Genomic DNA, 20810 nt, shown 5'->3' on the forward strand with positions numbered 1-20810 from the left:
ACGCTGATGACCTCGAGCTGGTATTTAACATTGACACTTCCGTATCATGCGTGTCCAGCTTCCAATCTACTATGAATTTCATCAGTGGTTGGATGAATACCAATCAACTCAAGTTAAATCCAGACAAAACGGAGCTGATCCTTACTGGTGGTCTGGCCAACTCCTGGAATTCGAACTTCTGGCCACCGCTATTAGGGAGCCCTCCTCTCCCAGCAAGCTCGGTAAAAACCCTGGGAATCGTAATCAGTAATGATCTAACAATGTTTTTTGCATCTCTCAAGAATTCGGAAAATCAGCATATTCCATTCCACCGCAGCCCTGACCCAAGTGGTTCTTGCCCTGGTCATCTCGCGTATTGATTACGCAAACTCCCTGTATACTGGCAACCCGGCCTACCAGTTACACCGGCTGCAACTAGTCCAGAATCAGGCAGCTAGGCCTATTTTCGGACAGCCTAAACACCGGCATGTGAGACCATTGCTAAAAAGCCTTCATTTTCTTCCTTTACCTCAACGCTGCCTGTTCAAATTGGGCTGTACAATCTATAAAGCCCTTTCAGGACGTGGGCCCGCCTTTATTGCCTCAAACATACAGCAGTACATCCCCTCTTGCGACCTACGCTCCTCAAATAAGAACTTGTTGATCCCCCACACCTTCAAATGAAAAAAACATGGAGGTCTTAGATACACGACCTTGGCCCAACAGTTCTGGAACACCCTCCCCCCTAATCTGCGCACTGCCAATTCCTATACCGAATTCAGGAACCTACTTAAGACCTGGCTATTCACCCAGGCGTACAACTGAGAACTCATCCACTATCTTGCAACTGCAGCCGTCTTCACTTAGCGCCAAGAAACCGTCTGGTGAACGTGCACTGTACAAATCACCTTTAACATAACATAACAGGATAAAAGGTCAGTTGGGCTACGGAGTCTCCATCTCTTGCCAGGCTATCCCCTGAGGGTGAGTGTACATGGATTTCACCAGTGTGATGTCTTGCCATGAGTTGACGGAACAGCCCTGAGAGCTCCTTAACCACCTTCTCTGCTGGAAACACAGTAACTGGAAGTAGGAAAGCTCTAACCTCCTTGTCTACTGGTGGATGTGGCCGCCCTGGTTGGTTGTAAAGCAGGAATGATGGTCCAATTGTTGTCTGGGCATCTGGAGCAGAGTATGGCACTGGATACATTTCAGTATTTTGGACCATGCAGTGCTCAAATTAGCCGCTTAGTTGGATGTCCTGGTTTTGGGACACCACAAACCAGGCATACCCAGAGGTGTCTGTTGGTTTGCCTCTTTTTAGTTACCTCTCCTAAAGCTCTTGCACCCTTTCCATGTTCTGTGTATTGTACAATTGGGAATTCTAGCTTTCGGAGTTATTTATTTTTATATAGCGCAAACTTGACATGAAGGTAGCAGGTATCAGAGTGCTTTACATGAGCACCAGTTGCGTTACACAAGGACACATTAATTTATTAGGCACTGGAGGTTGAGCATCATTGCCGAGACTCAAACCCAGTTCTCCAGATTTTAGCTTGACCACCCTAGCCACAAGCTTTATCTTGCATTTGCGGTATTACAGCATGCGATAATTCTATATGGTTTTATTGTGTAGTAAAAACATTCATAGGAGCCTAGTCACAAACTGCATTTAGTAATAAATTTTGTAGCGTCAAAATAGCACTACTCACTTACTAAAAGGAATTATTCACAAACCTATATGTAGAGATCTCTGCTTCTCCTATCTTTTATGCGTGAACATCTCTGCACAAGTACGCCTATGTTTTAGTAGTGAATTTGAGCAGGATAGGAGAGTGGCTGGAGAATGGGGAATACTTGCTACTAAGGGGCCGGTTACAGGTTTAACGGTCTGGCGGCGAGACCACCCCACTGCTTCACCGCCATGCCTGCGTGAGAACGCCTCCCGTATATACTTTTTTAGTCATTGGTGGGTGATGGCATTCCCACGGCGATGCCTATAAAATAGCCATGGCAATGGGAACATCAAAAACAGTTCTACCACGTCATGGACTGAAAAGTCCATGCCGTGCTGGAATTGCTGTGAATGCACACAGGTGGGCACATACTATGCCCCCCTGTGTCCATCCACAGGGCGTGAACAACAAGGGGGCCCTGTAGGGCCTCCTTTGTTTCCTATCTGCCAGGGTATTCATGGAGGAGGAACGCCATAAAAACCCTGGCGGGGAGGAAGCTCCTAACATGCTTGGCGAGACCACACCGGTCCCGCCAAGTATATAGATGCCTCTGGACCTCCCCGCCACCGCCAGGGAATGTCGGTTCCCTGGCAGTGTCGGCAGTCCCAGAGCAGTGACTTCCACCACCGGTCTGGCATTCTGAGGACCGCCAGACTCGTTATCGCCTTCTAAATGGGAAGGGTTAAAAGTAGAGTTTGGGGTTGTTAAGAGTTTGATTAGGAGAGGCTTATGGAGGGACATGCACCTACCCAGAAAAGAGTAAGCTCATTCATATTCATAAACTGCCCTTCAAAAGTTACTACAGCCCAAAAGTACCCACAACAGTAGTAGCTTAGACCTGGAGTAATTCCAGCACCACACCTGGACAACACTTCATGAGAAATAATGTTAAACTAAAGTAATTTATTTAAACTTCTTAAAAAATATGCAAACATTTAATTAAATATGTGTGTGTGTGTGTGTGTGTGTATGTATATAAACTTGTCAGAATAAAGATGTCTCCATGGTGTTGCCCCTAACGTGGCCTCTGCTCTTTCTTGAAGGAGTGTTTGTGATATTTTCAGCGTGTCAGCCAGAGGCACGCAACAGAGGCCCCTGCATTTCAAATGGCCTGGCGATTACTGGCAGTTGCTGAAACGGACTGTTTCTGCAGTTTTCATTCCAAGGTATTGGACGAGCCATGGCCTGCTACAGAACACAGGAGGAGAAAGGGCGGTAATGGGGTCATTGACTCTACGCTGGGCGATCGTGATTGCATGCTTGCCCCCGCCATGATATTTCCGGTGCTTTTGTGGCTGTGCGGTCTGGGGACCCAAGGGGGCATAACAATTCAGATAGCACATACCAGACTGGACTTGATGATAACGTGGTGCCCTGAACTCCGCATATTCTTTCCACCCCCCCGCATCACTTACCTGGACGAAATGGTGAACTCTGGGAGTTGCAGTTTGCTCATATTACGCAATCTACAACAGGTGAGCAAGGACTGAGTCTTAGGGGTGGAGCGTAACACAGCGTAACAGCAAGGGGCAGGATATTTAAACCACGCTGGCGTCAACAACTGGTAATGACTGTGGGCACTGAGGAAGGCTTAATGAAGCTGAAATGCATTTTCCGAGTAAACCTGTCAGAATAAAGATGTCTCCATGGTGTTTCCCCTAACGTGGCCTCTGCTCTTTCTTGGAGGAGTGTTTGTGATGTGTGTGTGTATATATATATATATATCACCATCCTGACAGCATATACAAGACAGGCACCGACACCATGATTCTTCGTGGCACAGGTAGCTTTTTATTCCAGTAGCAAGGTCAGACGCGTTTCGGCGGTACAACCGCCTTGGTCACTGCATTACACACTTTGCTGTATAGCTTCGAAATATATACATGTAGATTCTCCCTTGGTTGCCATAGCAACCAAAAAGTCAGCCATAGACATAAAGGAGTGATGTATGGCTGTACTCAATGACAATGCAGTTTTTTTGAGAAACAATAATAAAAATAGAAAACAAATTACAATAAATTGCAAACTATATTTCACTACAATTGAGTTTAGAGATGGCACTCAAAAGTAGTGTTTAAAAAAAAAAAAAACGAAACAAATGTTTTTCCCAATACATATAATTTTGGATTAAATTAGCCGGAATGCTAGGCACTTGTTACCATCGACTGCTGCTCTAGGTCTAATACTGTGAGGCCCCTTCTCCCTACGATAGCAGATGAAATGACAATCATATGTTATGCCATGACCTGACTAAATTACTACGTGAGCTGAACTAGTGCCCAATGAAGAACCAGGCCTATGTGAACGGTCGTGCAATCCCTTCTAAGTGTAGGTGCAGCCTTGCCCAATTACACGCATGGCTGCTAGAACTTACATGCTTTGTCTCAGAGCTAAGAGTACATGTGGGGTACTGGTTCCCCTTAAGTGTCTTTACACTGCCTAATACTGGGTATACAATGACAAGTGTCAATTATTGCAGTGGTTAGTTGACAATAGCTAAGTAAGTTCCCACAGAAGGGAAGCCGCTGTCATAGTAGAGGGAGAGTTTCTGAATAGCTGGGGTCCGAACACTGTTCTAGATGAGTGTGCTAGATGGTGAGTAATTGTGCCCAAGTGGGCATAGAAAGTGTAGATCCTAAGTATATACATAAATGTAGAGTATATAGTGGTCCATGTGCTAAGTATTGTAGCTGAATGTAAGGGGATAGGGAAAACATAAAATACAAAAGGAGAAAGTAAAATTAACAACAATTAGAACAAGCATTTGCAATGCAATAGGTCTCGCATTTACACGAGTTTAAGCTATTGGCATTGTAAATGACAATGCCTTTTATAAATAAAAGGCAATGTAATTTACAATGCCAATAGCTTAACTTGTGTAAATGCGAGACCTATTGCATTGCAAATGCATGTTTAAGTGTAAAACTAAGCACAGCGCCGCTTCAAGGACACCACTCTCAGCTTCTATTTTTTTAACTTTAACACTGAGCACGGTGTCCTTGAAGCGGGCGCCGCGCTCAGGGTTAAAGTTAAAAAAAAAATAAAGAAACTGAGGGCGGTGTCCTTGAAGCGAGGCCGCGCTTTTAACACACCGATGTGCTCAAAATTGCTAAGGAACGCGTCTCACTGTGATGAAAAATGGCGAGTTCATGTGAAAAAATGTGGTGTAAGGACGAGTGGGGAAATACAATGTGCAAACATGCCAGGTTCGTCCTAAAGGAAACAATGAGGTAGTGAATGAAAATAAACATCTAAAACGTGTTTTTGCTCAATATATGATCGCAAACGTGGCACATGCGAGTCTGAGCAATGTTCCACAGTGCGACGTGCCAAGAGTGACTTAGTACCGATTCAGGTAATATATCGAAGATGTATGAAGGCAGTACTGGACCCACAGAGTGAGAAACACCAGGAGTTGAATCATGCTATCGGCGCTTACCTCAAAGTACAGTTGTTGGTGGAAACGGAAGACGCGCAGCAATTAGTAAAAGAAAAGTCATGAAAGTAACAAGCTCTCGGCATTGCAGTTCAGTTCCGAAAATGAGGCCTGACACGCAAAAGGGATTTCCGGCCGGGAGAAAGGAGAGGCGTGACACGCACTGAAGGGGCGGAGAAACAACGGAGCGGGCTGCGGAGTCTGGTCTGACACGGAGGGACAGGACGAGAGGAGCCGGGGGGGGGGGGGCGTCGGGGCACTTTGACGGTGCCAGCCCCCCCCCCCCATGATGGAAGCCCTGCTTGTGCCCGGTGAGCGGGGTTGGGTGGGGGATGGCTGTATCTGTGCCGTTAATGCGTGCGAGGGAAGTGAGTTAGGGAAGCGAGTTAGTCTGCGCAAGCGCAGCTTAGACGCTCGCTCCCGAGGTGAAATCCGACCTCGTCAAAGCGCGCGTCTGGTAGCTGTCCACTCTCCTAAATACGGGCAGCATAAGTTGGCGAGCTGATGCATTCATGCTTCACATGAATGCAACATCAGCTCGCCCTAAAAAGGAAGTATTCAAATGCTCAGAGGACTGGTTCTGTACTAAGGAGGAGACTATGTTACGGTCTTTCATAAATGGACATTAAGGGCTTCGTCTGCATTCATCCCATGTGGGATCCTGGAGTTGAGCAGAATATTGTATCTCGACTCTAGCCTTCTCAAGGACAGTTGTCTATCTCCTCCCCTTGGATTTTTTGGTACGTTGTCAATGACAAAGTACGTGAGGTCTTGGGCCTTGCCTGCATGACAGGAATTAATATGTCGTGCTACAGGATAGGCCTGGTCATCATGGGTTATCGCCCTCAAATGTTGCAGTATGCGTATGTGTACAGGGTGTATGGTGCTTCCTACGTAGAATTTGTTGCATGTACATAGCAATATGTATACCGCAAAGTCGGTTTTGCAACTGAAACTCCTGCGGATAGCAAAAGGTGTTTGTCTGAATGGCAATTTCACTGATTTGGTGTTCACACCATGCTTACAGGCTTTGCACTTACTACATTTTGCAAATCCTTTCCGTGTTTGTAACCAATTAGTTGGTTTTACTACGGCTGTCGCATTTTGCACCAATTGTTGGCGCATGGACTTTGCTCTGCGGAAACTGATCGACTGTACTTTAGGACAGGTGGGGCCCAATACCGGATCGTGTCTGACTGAATTCCAGTGTTTGTAGATTATTTTTCTGAATCTAGTGTGGTATGCATGGAGCCCAGTAATCAGTCTCGGTGTGTCAGTTGCCTCTGTTTTTTTCTCTTTTTTATTTTTGAAGAGTAGATCTTTTCTTTATCTTAGCTCACTCCGAATTCTGGCTTTAGTCAAGGTTTCAGACTTATATCCTCTTTTTCTTAGTCTGTCAAAAAGTTATTTTGTGGATTTGTCTAGACCCCCCTCTGTGCTGCAGTTACGCCTCATCCTGTGGCATTCTGCAAACGGTATTCCTTCTTTGACACTGTGCGAATGAAAACTATCCGCATGCAGAATTGCATTCCAGGCCGTGAGTTTTCTGTATGTTCTTGACTGTAGGTGATTGTGTTCAATATACAGTTCTATATCTAAGAAATGTATGGTGTTTTACTGGTGTGGCTAGTGAACGACAGATTTAAGCTGTTGTTTTTAAGTTCCATGCAAAACATTTCTGCACTTTCGACAGTTCTCTGCCACAGCATAAAAATATCATCAATATAACGCACATAACGTACCACATTTTCCATCATCACCCTCTCATGTTCTACCATGAGCACTTGCTCCTCCTACCAGCCCATATGCAAATTAGCATAGCTGGGGGCGAAGCAAGTACCCATGGCAGTTCCCCTCATTTGTTTGTGAAACAGTTTATCAAAAATAAACACATTGTTGTCCAGGCACCATTCTGCCATTTGGAGTAGCATCAAAGAATGTTCATGTTGGTCAACTGGTCTTTTTCCTAGAAAATGTTTAAGAGCATTTAGTCCATCCACGTGTCTAATGCTCGTGTACAATGCATTGACATCCAATGTCATAAGAACAAAATCTTCTTGCCAGGTTATGTCATAGATTTTGGTAAGGAAATCCCCAGTGTCTTTCAGGTGGGAAGGTAATTCACAGACTAGTGGTTGTAGAAAAAAAGTCAATAAAATGGGAAGTGCTTTCAAACAATCCACCGATTGCTTCAATTATCGGTCTTCCTGGTGGGTGGGTGATTAGTGGATTTTGGGGATCGGGTATAGTTGGGGGTCACCGGGTAGTCTGTTTTCAGGTATTCTAGTTCTGTTCTTGAAATCAGACCATTTCTTCTCCATTCATAGAGTGTCTTATGGTATTTTTCTTTAATGCCTACTAGGCAGGTTGGGGCTATGCGACTGTAGCATTCTCTATCCCCAAGTTGTGTCTGTGCTTCCACATTGTAATCTTTAAGGGGCCATAGGACAATGTTTCCCCCCTTGTCGGACCATCTGACCACGATATCCTGGTGTTTTTTGATTTTCTCTATGGTATTGTTGTAGGTGGTTCTATTTGCATTGTGTGTTTTAGCAAATTCTTTGCTGTTTTCAGTCGCCAGAGTTTTCAAATCTCTAATGACATTTTCCGCAAAGATATCAATGCCATCCTTGTGCATAAGCGGGGTGAACGTAGATTTAGGTTTGAATGGAGAGCGTGTTTTGCTTCCTACGTTTAATTCTGTCACACTGGACCCTCCCTCGTGATACTCCTAGCTCTCTTGTTGCATTTGTATCAGGTTATTCAGTAGTCTTTCATCTGATCTGGTTAACTCCACTGAGTTTTCCTCATCTATGGTGTCATTCCTGTCCTTTCTACTATTCAGATTGAAGAAATATTTTTTGAGTTTCAGTTTTCGCACAAATTGAAACAAGTCTATTCGCGCTTGTACATTTTCAAAATTAGTTTTTTCACAAAATGAGAGACCCAGGGCAAGTGTTTGTTTTTCTATACCTGTTAACGCCATGGAAGTAAGGTTTATAACTGTATTTTCAAAGTCTTTGTGGTTATTTATCTGCGTTTGTTTCTTCTGTATGGTTGTCTGTTTGTTTTTTGAGTTTTGTTTTCCCCAACATCTGTTTTTTCTTTTTTGCCTATTTGTACTTTGTCGGTGTTTTGGCGCTGAGTTCGAGGGCGTAGGTTCATTCGCCTTTCTAAACGTAAAAAATCCAGTTCTTGTACTACTGTTGGTGGATTTCGTTTGTGTGCTAGTGGATCTGTTGTTTCTACTTCTGATTCCACCTCCGAGCTTAATTCAGAGGCGCTCGGGTCTGCACTCGTTTTAGAGTAACTTCCTGCTTGGGCTGATAATTGTTGTTTCCTTATGTTGTCGAATTTCTTTGAAAATGTGTATATTTTGCCCTGGGTATAATCGTTTTTATCTCTCTGAAATTTTGTTGCTTTTCTTTCTTTGATGGATTCCTCATTTTTTTTAGTCTTAGTTTCATTTCATTCATTTTTGTGGCGATTTCTTCTTGATTGTCGCATTTTTCTAGCTCTTTCATTACTTCTTCGATTCTACTTAACATTTTATTGCGAACGCTGTCAGCATATTTTATAAGTATCTGAAGCATTCTCCTAGACGATTCCACGCTAGCTGGCCAGTCTTTTAGCATTTCTGGATCCAGATTTTCATATGACGGGGCTACAAGTATGCGTAGGCCTCTCGGGATCCAACCCATGTCCAGGTACCTCTGTAAGGACTTACATTCCCACCACTTCGCCACTTCGTTTTTACGTAGCTTCTCTAGTTCATTTAGCTTAGTACTGTTATTTGTTGGTTCTTTATCCATTCCCCATTGCACATTTCCCACTTGCTCCAATCCATTATCCTCATCGTTGAATATATCGAGAGCTGCCTCTTCACGCTCTCTGACCCAGTCCTCAGCCATTGCAGCGGAATATTGTGTGCCCTCTGTGTCACTCACTGCCCGTATTATCCTTCACGGGACTACCTCTCCCAGCAGCCACCACTCTACGATTACTCCCACTCAGACAGTCCGCTCAGAGGAGCTTACCAGATGCTGCGATCGCCCTCCAGCTCACACATCAATCAGTTACTCTCCACTTCCAAGGGGCCTCTGAGGTTGGGATTGTAGTCCAATTCTTTTGTTTGTCTGCTGCCGGGGGGCTCTGAGTTTTCCTGTTCCTCCAAACTGTTACCAATGTGTTCGTATACTCAGAGCTCCTGAACGAGGAGGGTCGGTGTCAAGATCCTGGCGGATCTGCAATATTTCACCATCATGACAGCGTATACAAAACAGGCACCGACACCGTGATTCTTCGTGGCCCAGGTAGCTTTTTATTCCAGTAGCAAGGTCAGACGAGTTTCGGCGGTACAACCGCCTTGGTCACTGCATTACACACTTTGCTGTATAGCTTCGAAATATATACATGTAGATTCTCCCTTGGTTGCCATAGCAACCAAAAAGTCAGCCATAGACATAAAGGAGTGATGTATGGCTGTACTCAATGACAATGCAGTTTGTTTGAGAAACAATTATAAAAATAGAAAACAAATTACAATAAATTGCAAACTATATTTCACTACAATTGAGTTTAGAGATGGCACTCAAAAGTAGTGTATTTTAAAAAAAATATATATATATTTTCTCAATACATATGATTTTTGATTAAATTAGCCGGAATGCTAGGCACTTGTTACCATCGACTGCCGCTCTAGGTCTAATACTGTGAGGCCCCTTCTTCCTACGATAGCAGATGAAATGACAATCATATGTTATGCCATGACCTGCCTAAATTACTACGTGAGCTGAACTAGTGCCCAATAAAGAACCAGGCCTATGTGAACGGTCGTGCAATCCCTTCTAAGTGTAGGTGCAGCCTTGCCCAATTACACGCATGGCTGCTAGAACTTACAATTACTGCAGTGGTTAGTTGACAGTAGCTAAGTAAGTTCCCGGAGAAAGGAAGCCGCTGTCATAGTAGAGGGAGAGTAGCTGAATAGCTGGGGTCCAAACACTGTTCTAGATGAGTGTGCTAGATGGTGATATATACATATATATATATATATATATATCCAAAACCAAAGGTGCCTGGGTAGAGGGAGTCCACAACAGGTAAGTATCGCCAAACAATCTTTATTTGGAGGGAACAGCAAGGTTAAAGGGTTCGCCAGTACAGGAATGATGTCCAAGCCGCCTGACTCGTTTCGTGTAGATTCACTTCTTCAGAGGCGATGGCTTCGTGAAATGAGCGGCACGACCATTTCAGACACTTGAGACTTAGTGCTCCCCCTCCATGGGCGTGGCCAAATCTCGTGGCATGCTGGTATTTGCAGTGTCCCATTCTTTCTCAAGTGAGCTATCGTTGCCACTTCATTCACATAGTGTTAACATAAAACCACAGTGGGGGGGTGCAGCTGATCTTTTTCTCGCTGTCTCAGAGTATCTCCAAACAATAAGGCACCTGTTCCTTAAACAGTGGCGCCGGTTGGCGTCACCACAGGGGTGCCGTGAAGCACCGGTCCTCCCTCCGCGGCTCAGGCGGGGCCGCCATAAATCCAAAATCAAAGGTGCCTGGGGTAGAGGGAGTCCACAACAGATAAGTATCGCCAAACAATCTTCATTTGGAGGGAACAGCAAGGTTAAAGGGTTCGCCAGCACAGGAATGATGTCCAAGCCGCCTGACGCGTTTCGTGTAGATTCACTTCTTCAGAGGCGATGGCTTCGTGAAATGAGCGGCACAACCATTCCAGACACTTGAGACTTAGTGCTCCGCCTCCGTGGGCGTGGCCAAATCTCGTGGCATGCTGGTATTTGCGATACGTACCTGTTGCTGACTCCCCCTCTACCCCAGGCACCTTTGGTTTTGTGTATATATATATTCACTGAAAAACCCATAGGTTTCAGGCCTTATATAGTTAGGAATTAGCATTTAAAAAACCTTTGAAATTCACTCAAAAAACTATAAGTTTTAGGGGTGTTATAGTTATCTGGACATTTCACTCATACAAAACCATTGAAATTGCTCCTATATTGTTAGTTGTACTAACTATATTTCGCGCACCCGCAATCCACTGCTGATGATGTCACATATTACATCATTCATGACATGGTCAGTGACATCACTGATGACATCTCAAATTACATCACTGATGACATCACTGTTGACATCAGTCCCCCCTGGCCCCCACATCAAACCTAGGGGGTCAGGGGGGGTCTACCCTGCCCCCTTTTGGTCATTTCCCCCTTTGTTTTTGCGACCTCTTGTGTCTCGATCCTACCGAGACACAAGATGGCGGCCGCTCCGGACTGTTTGGAATGTTGACAGACACCCGAGAGCCAATCAGCTTTCCACTCGCGAACTCGCGTAGCGCGCTGGAGCGCGCCCCGGTGCGTGTACCGGGGCGCCCATATAGATATATATATTTTTTGAACCTAAATTACTCAAAATCCACTGGAGCACATATCTTGAGACATAACAAAGGCACATCGGGCTACCAGTCCCTACAATTTTGCCAAGTTTGGTGGAAATCCATTCAGCCGTTCGGGCTAAAAGTGAGTCCAACCGCCCTATGGAAATTAACATGGGGAAAACACGTTTTGGGCCCCCCTTTTATCTCGGCCCCCGCTTGACGAATCCCCCCCCAAACTATCAGGGAAGGAGCGGAGCGGAGCTGGCCATTTTCTTGGAGAAATGCAGCCAATTCCGTCCATCAACGCCAAAGTTATTCCCAATAGAATGTTGCAGATTTCCTATGGAAAACGATCCTAACTATAACTACCTACTGGCGACCGCCAGTAGGTAATATATATATATATATATATATATATATATATATATATATATATAGTAAAAGAAGTTAAAAAAAATATTTATATATATATATATATATATATTTATATATATATATATATATATATATATATATATATATATATATATGTAGATAAATATAAAAAATATAAGACATTTTAATACCTTTTTTATTGAAAATTGAATGTAACATATTTATTAAAATACATTATGAAAGGAAATTATTTCTATATTTAATTATCAGTAAATTTTATTGCATGATCAATCTAAACATTTTATTTTACTTCATTTTCACTATATATTAAAAAAATTATTTGAATTTAATTTTATATTGTTAAATTAATTAAATATTTAATTCAAAAGTAAGTTAATAGTTCAGTATAAGTTTTTTATTTTGGTCTAAATTTTAAATAAATATATGTAAATCATTTACATTAATACGAAACATAAAAATAATTTAGCAATTTGTTTTTTTTATGTTTAATAAGCTTTTTCTTACTTTTCCCTATGCTTTACCATAGGGAGATCTCCGCCCTGTTGGTGAAGATCTGTGCCAACATGTGAAAAGCTACTAATATTAACTTACACCTGAATTCAGGGGTGGAGACGTAACTCTACATAAAGTGAAGGAGTACATTTTACACATGTGTACGTTTACCTGTATGAATAGGCCCGATGTTATTTTCAGATGCAGTAAAAGCAAACAGAATTGTTGCTAGCACTAATACACAACAGTATGATATGAGGTTTCCAGGCAATATCATGTTTCACGTGATATTACCAAAAGGTATAGCTGTTTATGGTTGCAGTAGTTTTAAATGGTTTTATCATTCATCTTGGAGTGATGTTGCAATGTATTATCTAGTAGTATTTTGTGCTATCAAATTTTAAAAAGACATTGAGAGCAGTTGTATGTGGCGTCAACTGGAAGACAATGGGTGGTTTAACATCAGTAAATGCCAGCACAACTAAAGCACAGGAGATTAAAAAATAAAGATTATTTTCAAAAACAAACCTGAATAGTGATTGAATCAACCTGCTCCTGACCACTTTTAATTACTTGCAGTTCCTACAATCAAAAGTGCATTATCAGAAAATTGCAGTTGAGAAATTCTCAGTTAATATTTATTGCAAAAGCAGTACATAAAAAATAAATTAAGAGAAACTATGTTTGGCAGCTGTAGAAATGCATAATATTTGGTATCTGGAACATTTAATCTTGCACAGTTCCTTGTAATTTTAATTCAATTGTTAGATCCCTTAAACATGTAACGTATACCCATGTTTGCTCTGCAGCTCTTTTTATGAATCTCTTATTGTAATCATTTAGGGAAGCATTTTTTACTATGCTCCTTAACCTACTTTAGCTGCTTATCCTTAAACTTGGGCTGCATTTTAACAGCCTCCTAGAATTGGTGGTTGCCCAGAATACATAAACAGTTTAGCCCACCGAAATTTTGCAGTTAGTGCCCAAGTCAGAACAAAACAATCTGCAAAGCCAAGAATAATGCACAGTCAATATGCAGCAGTGGGCACACACGTGGGCACATGCGGTCGGCCTGCTTAAGAGCAATTTAAGAGCAAATAGTTAATCTCTGTTGTATGCGGTCATTGCCATAGCTTGACATGAATCGGGTCTTCTGCTCCAAGGAAGTCCCCTTTCATTCAAGCTAGCAAGGATGTTTGTTATATTTCCAAACAAAAGATCTGACGATAGTGCTTGTAGGGAAGTATTTTTTTTAATTGGTCACTGTGCTTGTGCCTGATTGGATGAATTGGCATATTTGACTCTGAACACCAGCAGGTTGCCAAACATCTTGTAGTGGATATGCCCTGTTCTATAATAAGGATAACAGTGGTTAAATCTAATTGTCATATCTGATTCTTTGGTAAAGTCACAGTAACATGGATCAACTTGGAGCAGTTGCATAAAAATCAGGTGTGAAACGTTGGCTGTGGTGTCTCTTCACACCACATGATGGGTGACTCTAAAAGAATGGCTTCTGAACTGCCATTGGTGGCCTCAACTGCTGTCATCAAATGCTGCAGCCAACACATGTCAAAGTAAACTATTTTTTACTTGTAGAAAAAGCCTACATTTACATTAGCTAAGCTACCTATCAATATCTGCTTGGAGACTACAAGGCCTGGGTGCATAATATGCAAAAGTGAGGCATACTAAATATGGAATTAACCAGTTTCAAAAGTGACAGGATTCAAGCGACTATCTCCCTGTATAGGCTGCAGTATCCGTTTCTCAATGGCTGCAAAGCGATAAAAGTCATATCACTGTAAGTTTAAAAGAACAACATGTGCACAATGAAATATTTACCCAAAATATAATTTATTAGTGAACAAGGATTGTCACTAAATATGCTACAAATGTAGTTTAGGAAAAAGTTGTTAATCTCTGTCTAAATCCTGCATTGGCACCTAAGCGGTACTGGCAGGTTCCATCCCATGGATTGACTGTAATTAAGTAGCCCTGCCATTTTGAATAGGTGAAGAGTGACAATAAATGCTACACACAGAATACTGTACATCAAGTCATAAACAGTTTGGGTGGTAACAGATAGATGATAGTGCGCAAAATGCATATTAGAGATACTATTCACTCCTGCCATACTTACAGTAAACATGTTAAACAGTTTACATTCATGTTTGCTTTGTAGGGTATAAGAGGAAGAGAGTCCATAGAAGAGAATTATATGTGTGGACTTTCAAGCATATGTAGACCTTAGTGCAATTCTGATATAAGAAGAGAGGAGTTACAGCAAAGAGGTGATTCTAGAGGTAGAGACAAATGAGCTTGAAAGAGCTGAGTCATGAAGCTGCTGTAAAGGTTTGGCCAAGATGAGAAGGTTAGAGTTGGATTGACTAAGGTAGGGGTACAACCCTTATCTAGTAAGCGTTTGAGATAATCAGTTAGGAGATGGATCATTAATGGGTATAAAGATCAGGATCAGCAACTTGAAAATTGCCCTTTGTTTTGTTGATAACCCGCCAATTTGATGATGATAGTTGGAAGTAAGCGTGAGTTTATAAAGCTCATCGAGGGTTTTATAGCAAGATTTAGGAATATTTCTCGTGGAAGGGTTGAAGCATCAACATGTGCAGAGAGACCATGGACTGATTTAATCTGCTAACTGTCTGCGTGTCCCGGTTGGAGCCCTGCTGCACAAAGCAATTATTGATGTCCTGTACTTTACTGTATAAACAATTGTATGTTGTTTTGACTTGCACACCTCTTTGTTGCCATCTGGAGCACTGAATACTTACTGCATTTAATAGCTATGCAAAACTATATTGGTTAGACATTCTGCACCAAGAATAACTATTTATTTACTACTACCATACTATACAAAGTGATTTTGTTAGGATAACAGAAACAACTTTGTCCAACTATCTTGATATTTCTTGATAGTACACATTGGATTAATATACTATAGTTTACGATTTGTAAAGATAATTACTCGAAATGACACAGTCAGGATCCATTGTCCTGTATGAAGTGAGTCACCCATGTTACCACAAAGTTATTTTGGGTAGCCTTAGCTGTTAATATAAGATTTTATATGAGGTCTGTCCTGCATGAAATGTTCACATATGACCGTCCTGGTGCCTTTAGCCTTATTCAATTCCTAGGGATTTTTCCAATATGCCGGAATAATGTGTTGATGGTTCCTCATAATGGTTAGATGCTGTTTTGCAAATTCTAAAATATTCTCAGTTGTGACCAGCAGATTCAATTTAGGTTTCTGTCTTTGCAGTCCTGTATTTGTAGTCTAAAAGGGAGTATAAAAAGGGAAAGAAAAACCTGAGCTGGATCTGGGAAACTTGGCTGGGCTGTCTCCTGACTGATGGGGTCACCACATGGGAACATAAACTGTGGGTGAATGAAACAAAAAGACATATACAGAAATACTGGAAGAGAGATAATGGAATTGACATTATGGAATGCAGGTGGCAGTGGATAGAATTATAAACTTGGATACAGACTAGAATACTCTAGGATTGGAATTGTAAATCAAATGAACTGGGAAGTTAAAGGGAAGTAGGAGTTAGAGAAAAATAGGAAGGTGTATGGATGTAACAATGTTACACCAAGTACAGTAGTTACTGAAGTTGGAGAGTGACACAGTGGACCCATCATTTAGACCTTTTTCAAGGTCACATCCAGTCTGCTAAAAGCATAGTCCTTCCATAAACTGTTCCCATGTATCAGGTGGTGGAGTGGGGGATTTTAGTGGAAGGGGAAGCTAACCTTCTATACTTATTGTCAAGAAACTGTACCATCAATGAGCTCCAATGTTTTTCAGTGTGTTCACAGTGTGCTACATTTGTGCATGAGGTGTGGATTTATTTTATTCAGAAATGGTAGAGCTTGAAGGACAGGGTTACACTTCAGTTTCAAAATTAATGAAGTTTTAGAAGTGGTATATGATGCTACAATGGCCCTCAAAGTTTCTTGTTTCATTATCAGTCAGGGGGCAAGCATATTAAGGCATTTGCATCCCACAAAAATGTTTTATTAATCTTCTTCCTACCCAACATTATCTTTGAAACAAGGTGGTATGCTCTTCTAGGGGAGTGTTAATTAGGCCTTTCCTTTCACCCATAAAGACAATGCTCAGCAGTTAATTCAACACATTTTCAAACTAAGTTTTAAAGGTACACATATGAAAAGACAATGCACTCACTTTTTTACTTTCCTATTGTTTCATGCTCCCCATAAAAGTTATTTCATCGGCAAAGACATGGAAACATCTTATCACCACATTACAGAGAGGACCGAATGAACACAACATGGTTTCTCACACTGGCCAGCAATGTGCACTAGTCTTCCTGGAAAGGACCAGAGAGTAGACTGTTATCCATTCACTTCACATTCTGGACTTTTGACATAGGTGACTGAGACACCGGTCGTTTGGGAAATTGGGCACTTGATCCTCATCTCTGTAAAATATTAACAACTTACTATCCTGTTTCATAAGAGCCAAAGCACAAGCTACTAGATTGTGGATGGGGAGGTGTGAGGGAAGTCTAGTCATTACTTGCCTTAACACATTTGATCTTACTGTTAGAAGGTTAAGAATCTCTACGTGCTTAGTATTCATTCCCTTCCAGTCTATTGGCTTAAGTGAAGATGGCACAATTACCTGCTCCTTCTGATACAGCAACTGATGTTCTTGCTGCAGCACATTCTCATAAAACATGGAGTATGTTTCAAAATTGCTGCGCTCTCTTGCCATTATGTCACATCCAAGGGTGGTGAGGCACCTCTGCAAATGATCTTTGCCAAAAGTAACCTGTGAACAAACAAAAAAGTGAACTTTTAGCACAAAGCAGTGCGGTGATTGACAGGTAAAATACTCATAAGGGACAGAAGCAAGAGGCTGGTCTAAGAGGTTAATTGTTACACTAATTTGAAATACAACAGGACAAGCCGCGGCTCCTCCGCTATTGTGGATGAGCATCACTCCCCTGCCAATTGCCTCAAAACGTCAGGAAAGGAAAAATAAAACAATAATAAACACGTTTTAGTTTTCCTTTCCTGCAGAGTCTTTGGGGGTGAGGCCATGGGGGATGACAGGTGCAGGAGGAGTGGTAGTGCACTGCCTTCAGTGCGCATGATGGTTTGACCGACCGTCTCATGCCAGCAAAACATTCATGCGCACTGAAGCTCCCTCCAACCCAACTGTGTTGCTGGGTTGGAGACAGCAGGTGCAGGCCCACCAGTCTCCCTGGGAGCGCAAATCCTCAGTGCCCAGGCCAATCCTGACACTGCTCTTATGACATGAAAGCAGCATCAGGATTGGCCACAGTGGTGTCTGGGAGCCTGTGCCTGGGAGAAGGGGAGTAGAAGAGTGCAACGTGGCCGGCTGCAGGTACATTTTTACTTTATTTTATTTATTGTGTTCTCCACCCTGCCCTACCACTCTTCCACAGCACCAGCCACTACTGCACAGGACCAATTGACAATTTATTTTTCAATGAATGGGCGTGTCTTGATCCAGACCGATGTGTGGCTTTCTCATGCATTTCCATAATTAAACACATTTGATAAGTTGCAAGCTTCCTACCACTCAGAGTATGATATTAATTTGGTAACCCTAAGAACTCTGTGCTACAGTGTGATCCCAGAAGAAGGCAGTATGAGCACCCCATACTAGGGAGATGCTATCCGTGAACGTTTATGGGTGTGCCTGCTTAACATCACATAGAGGAATGGGCTAGCTGGAGCTATTACAGTCATGACAAACAGTGATCAGTGTTATCACTTTTTATTAATGATATACATTTTATGCCATGCTTTTGAATGTTATTGTTTTCCTCAGTCATCACTGTATAAATATCTGCATTTTAATTGTTCTCTCATACTCGAGGGTTGAGTTACAGCATACAAAAATGCAGAAATAAAAATAAAATAAAACTTTATATATTATCCAATATATAGTGACCACTATTGGGTTTGCAAAATTTAATTTAAAATATACCATGATTGCAACCACCCCTAAACCCCCTTCTTGATAATGTGCACTGAATAAATGTGGCCAGTAATATCACTATTTACTACTTTTCTAGACATTGCACAAGGTGTTATTTGATCTGGGGGTGGACATGGGAGTAATATCACTCTCGGAGAATGTACTGATCATACTTGAAATGCACCTTAGAGGGAAGCCCCCTTCAAACTCCTGAAGGCTATGTAATAGTATTCTAAGGAATGTAATACATCAAAAAGTATGCTGCAGAATTTCCTCACCCAGTTGGCACATGACAATGACAAAGGAGAGGTTACAGTTTGGATATGGATAGAGCAGAGTATGTAATATGACACTCTATGCAAAAATACTACATAGAGGGAAAAAATCATAGAAATCAAATGAAAAAGTAGAGAGACAATGACAGCATGTATGGAGATAGCTCAAGGGTTCGATGAGTTTTATCAGGTGTACAGAGAAGCAGAAGGCAGATTAAACATAGAGGGATACTTACAGGAGGCTAAAGTAACACAATTTACATGGCAACAGGCAGAGATTCTGAATGAGCCTATATCTTTAGAAGGCAATGTGTACGCTATAGTCAGACTGACACAAGACTTGCAGCAGGTCCAGATGGATACCCCTCCTAATTCTACAAAGTGTTCTGCAGGCCTCTTGCCCCGGTCGCTTCATGGATACTATGATAGAGACAGGAATTGTGGGCAAAGACCCATGCAATGTGGTTTATTCAGGCCTGTCTCATTAATTAATGTAGACACAAAGCTCTTTGTGAGTATCCTAGCAACTTGAGTCAACCCTATAATACCAGGCTTGGTAGGCTCTGACCAGGCAGGCATTTCACAAGACAGGAGATGTAGCAGAATGACAAAGAGGGTTTACATCTAATTGACAACATGGAGAGAAGACAAAAACTGGCCTTTTAGAAATGGGTGTCTCTAGTTGGCAGAGGTAGGTACCTTTGTCCAAATCGCCCCGTCTTCCTAGTCAGGATAAGGCAGTTACACTCCTAAAATAACCCCTGCTGACCCCCTTGGTAACTTGTTACAAGCAGTCAGGCTAGGCTTAGAGGCAGTGTGTAAAGCATTTGCACATACCCAACAGTAATACAGTGTAAGCACTACAAAAGGACACCACACCAGTTTAGAAAAATATCCAATATTTTTATATACTTAGGGCAAGACCAAAAACGATAAAAATCCACAAAACAGTACTTAGAAATCTTCTGTTATCTAAATAACCTTGAAATACAGTTCCTTGAAGTCGATAGCTCCGCCCGGGGCTATCACGGTGGCGTGAACAAACTAATCCAAACAGTTCTGGCTGACCGCGGCATCGAGGGTCAGCTACGGTCGGTAAGACCCGCAAAACAGTACCTTTAGAAATGCAGGGCGTTGGTGACCTCTCGTTGAGCATCCAAAAGCACGCTGTTTGTTCCTGAGATTTATGTAGGAGTCGTCGGGCCCTTGAAGTCACACATGTTGCAGATCGAACTCCTCTCGGTTGAAGTCAGGAACACTGGCGTCAACGGGCGTTGGGTGCTGGGGTGCGAAGTGCAGCAATGCGGCGTGCGATGCCCTCAGGTCGCAGTGCGAGCAGCGACTCAATGGCACTGTCAGATGGTGTCTTTGCTGAGACCAGGGTCGCAGTGCGAAGTAATGCGGTGCTTGTTGCAGGGCTGGGAGGTCACGGTATAAGCAGTGTCGTCGTCATTGCTGAAGCGCTGTCGTTGGCTGACGAACTGGAGCCAATGGTGCTGGCATCGGTAGGCCAAGCCTGCAGTGTGGGATGAGGGCGGTGCGTCCTGTAAGTTTATGAGCGGTGCCCTTGAACCACAGTGAAGGCAGTGGCATTGATTTCAGCGTGGAGCGGCGGCGTCGGGAATACCAGGGTGGGGTCATGAAGCAATGCGATGCGGAGTGCGGTGCCCACGGGTTGAGGTGCTAGCAGCGGCTCTGTGACTGCGTCAACAAGCGTCGTTGGTGAGACCAGGGTCACGGTGTGGCTGTGCCCTCTGGGGTGCCTTCAGGACACGTAGGCGGCAGCAGCATCGTTGACGGCGTCAGGTTGCATTTTCTTCTGTTGCAGCACAAAACACACAGTCCCCAGTGCTGAGGGCAGAAGAACTTGAAGTCTTTGTTGTTCCTGAGACTTCTGAACAGGGGGCAAGCTCTACCTCAAGCCCTTGGATATACTCAAAGAAAAGAAATTGCAGAAAGTTGAATTCCAGTCCTTTCACTACCCAAGACAGAAGCAGCCACTGCAGGCCAACACGGCAAAGCACACAGCAAAGTGGTAGTTCTTCCTCACAGCTTCTCCAGCTACTCTTGGTAGTCTTGGTCCAAAAGAGTTCTAAAG

General features: G+C 42.7%; 1 protein-coding gene across 1 annotated transcript in view; it reads right to left on the reverse strand.

Moving 5' to 3' along the window:
* Positions 1-20810, reverse strand: part of LOC144762518 (uncharacterized) — a 709614-nt gene that overhangs the window by 280743 nt on the left and 408061 nt on the right. Inside the window, exons 32-33 of the mRNA XM_078647742.1 lie at positions 17109-17258; positions 12965-13018 (exon numbers count right to left, since the gene is read on the reverse strand). Of these exons, the coding sequence (XP_078503868.1) occupies positions 12965-13018; positions 17109-17258 (204 nt within the window). The remainder of the gene's footprint in view (positions 1-12964; positions 13019-17108; positions 17259-20810) is intronic.

This window comes from Lissotriton helveticus, chromosome 6, assembly GCF_964261635.1.
Source record: "Lissotriton helveticus chromosome 6, aLisHel1.1, whole genome shotgun sequence".
Taxonomy (NCBI): domain Eukaryota; kingdom Metazoa; phylum Chordata; class Amphibia; order Caudata; family Salamandridae; genus Lissotriton; species Lissotriton helveticus.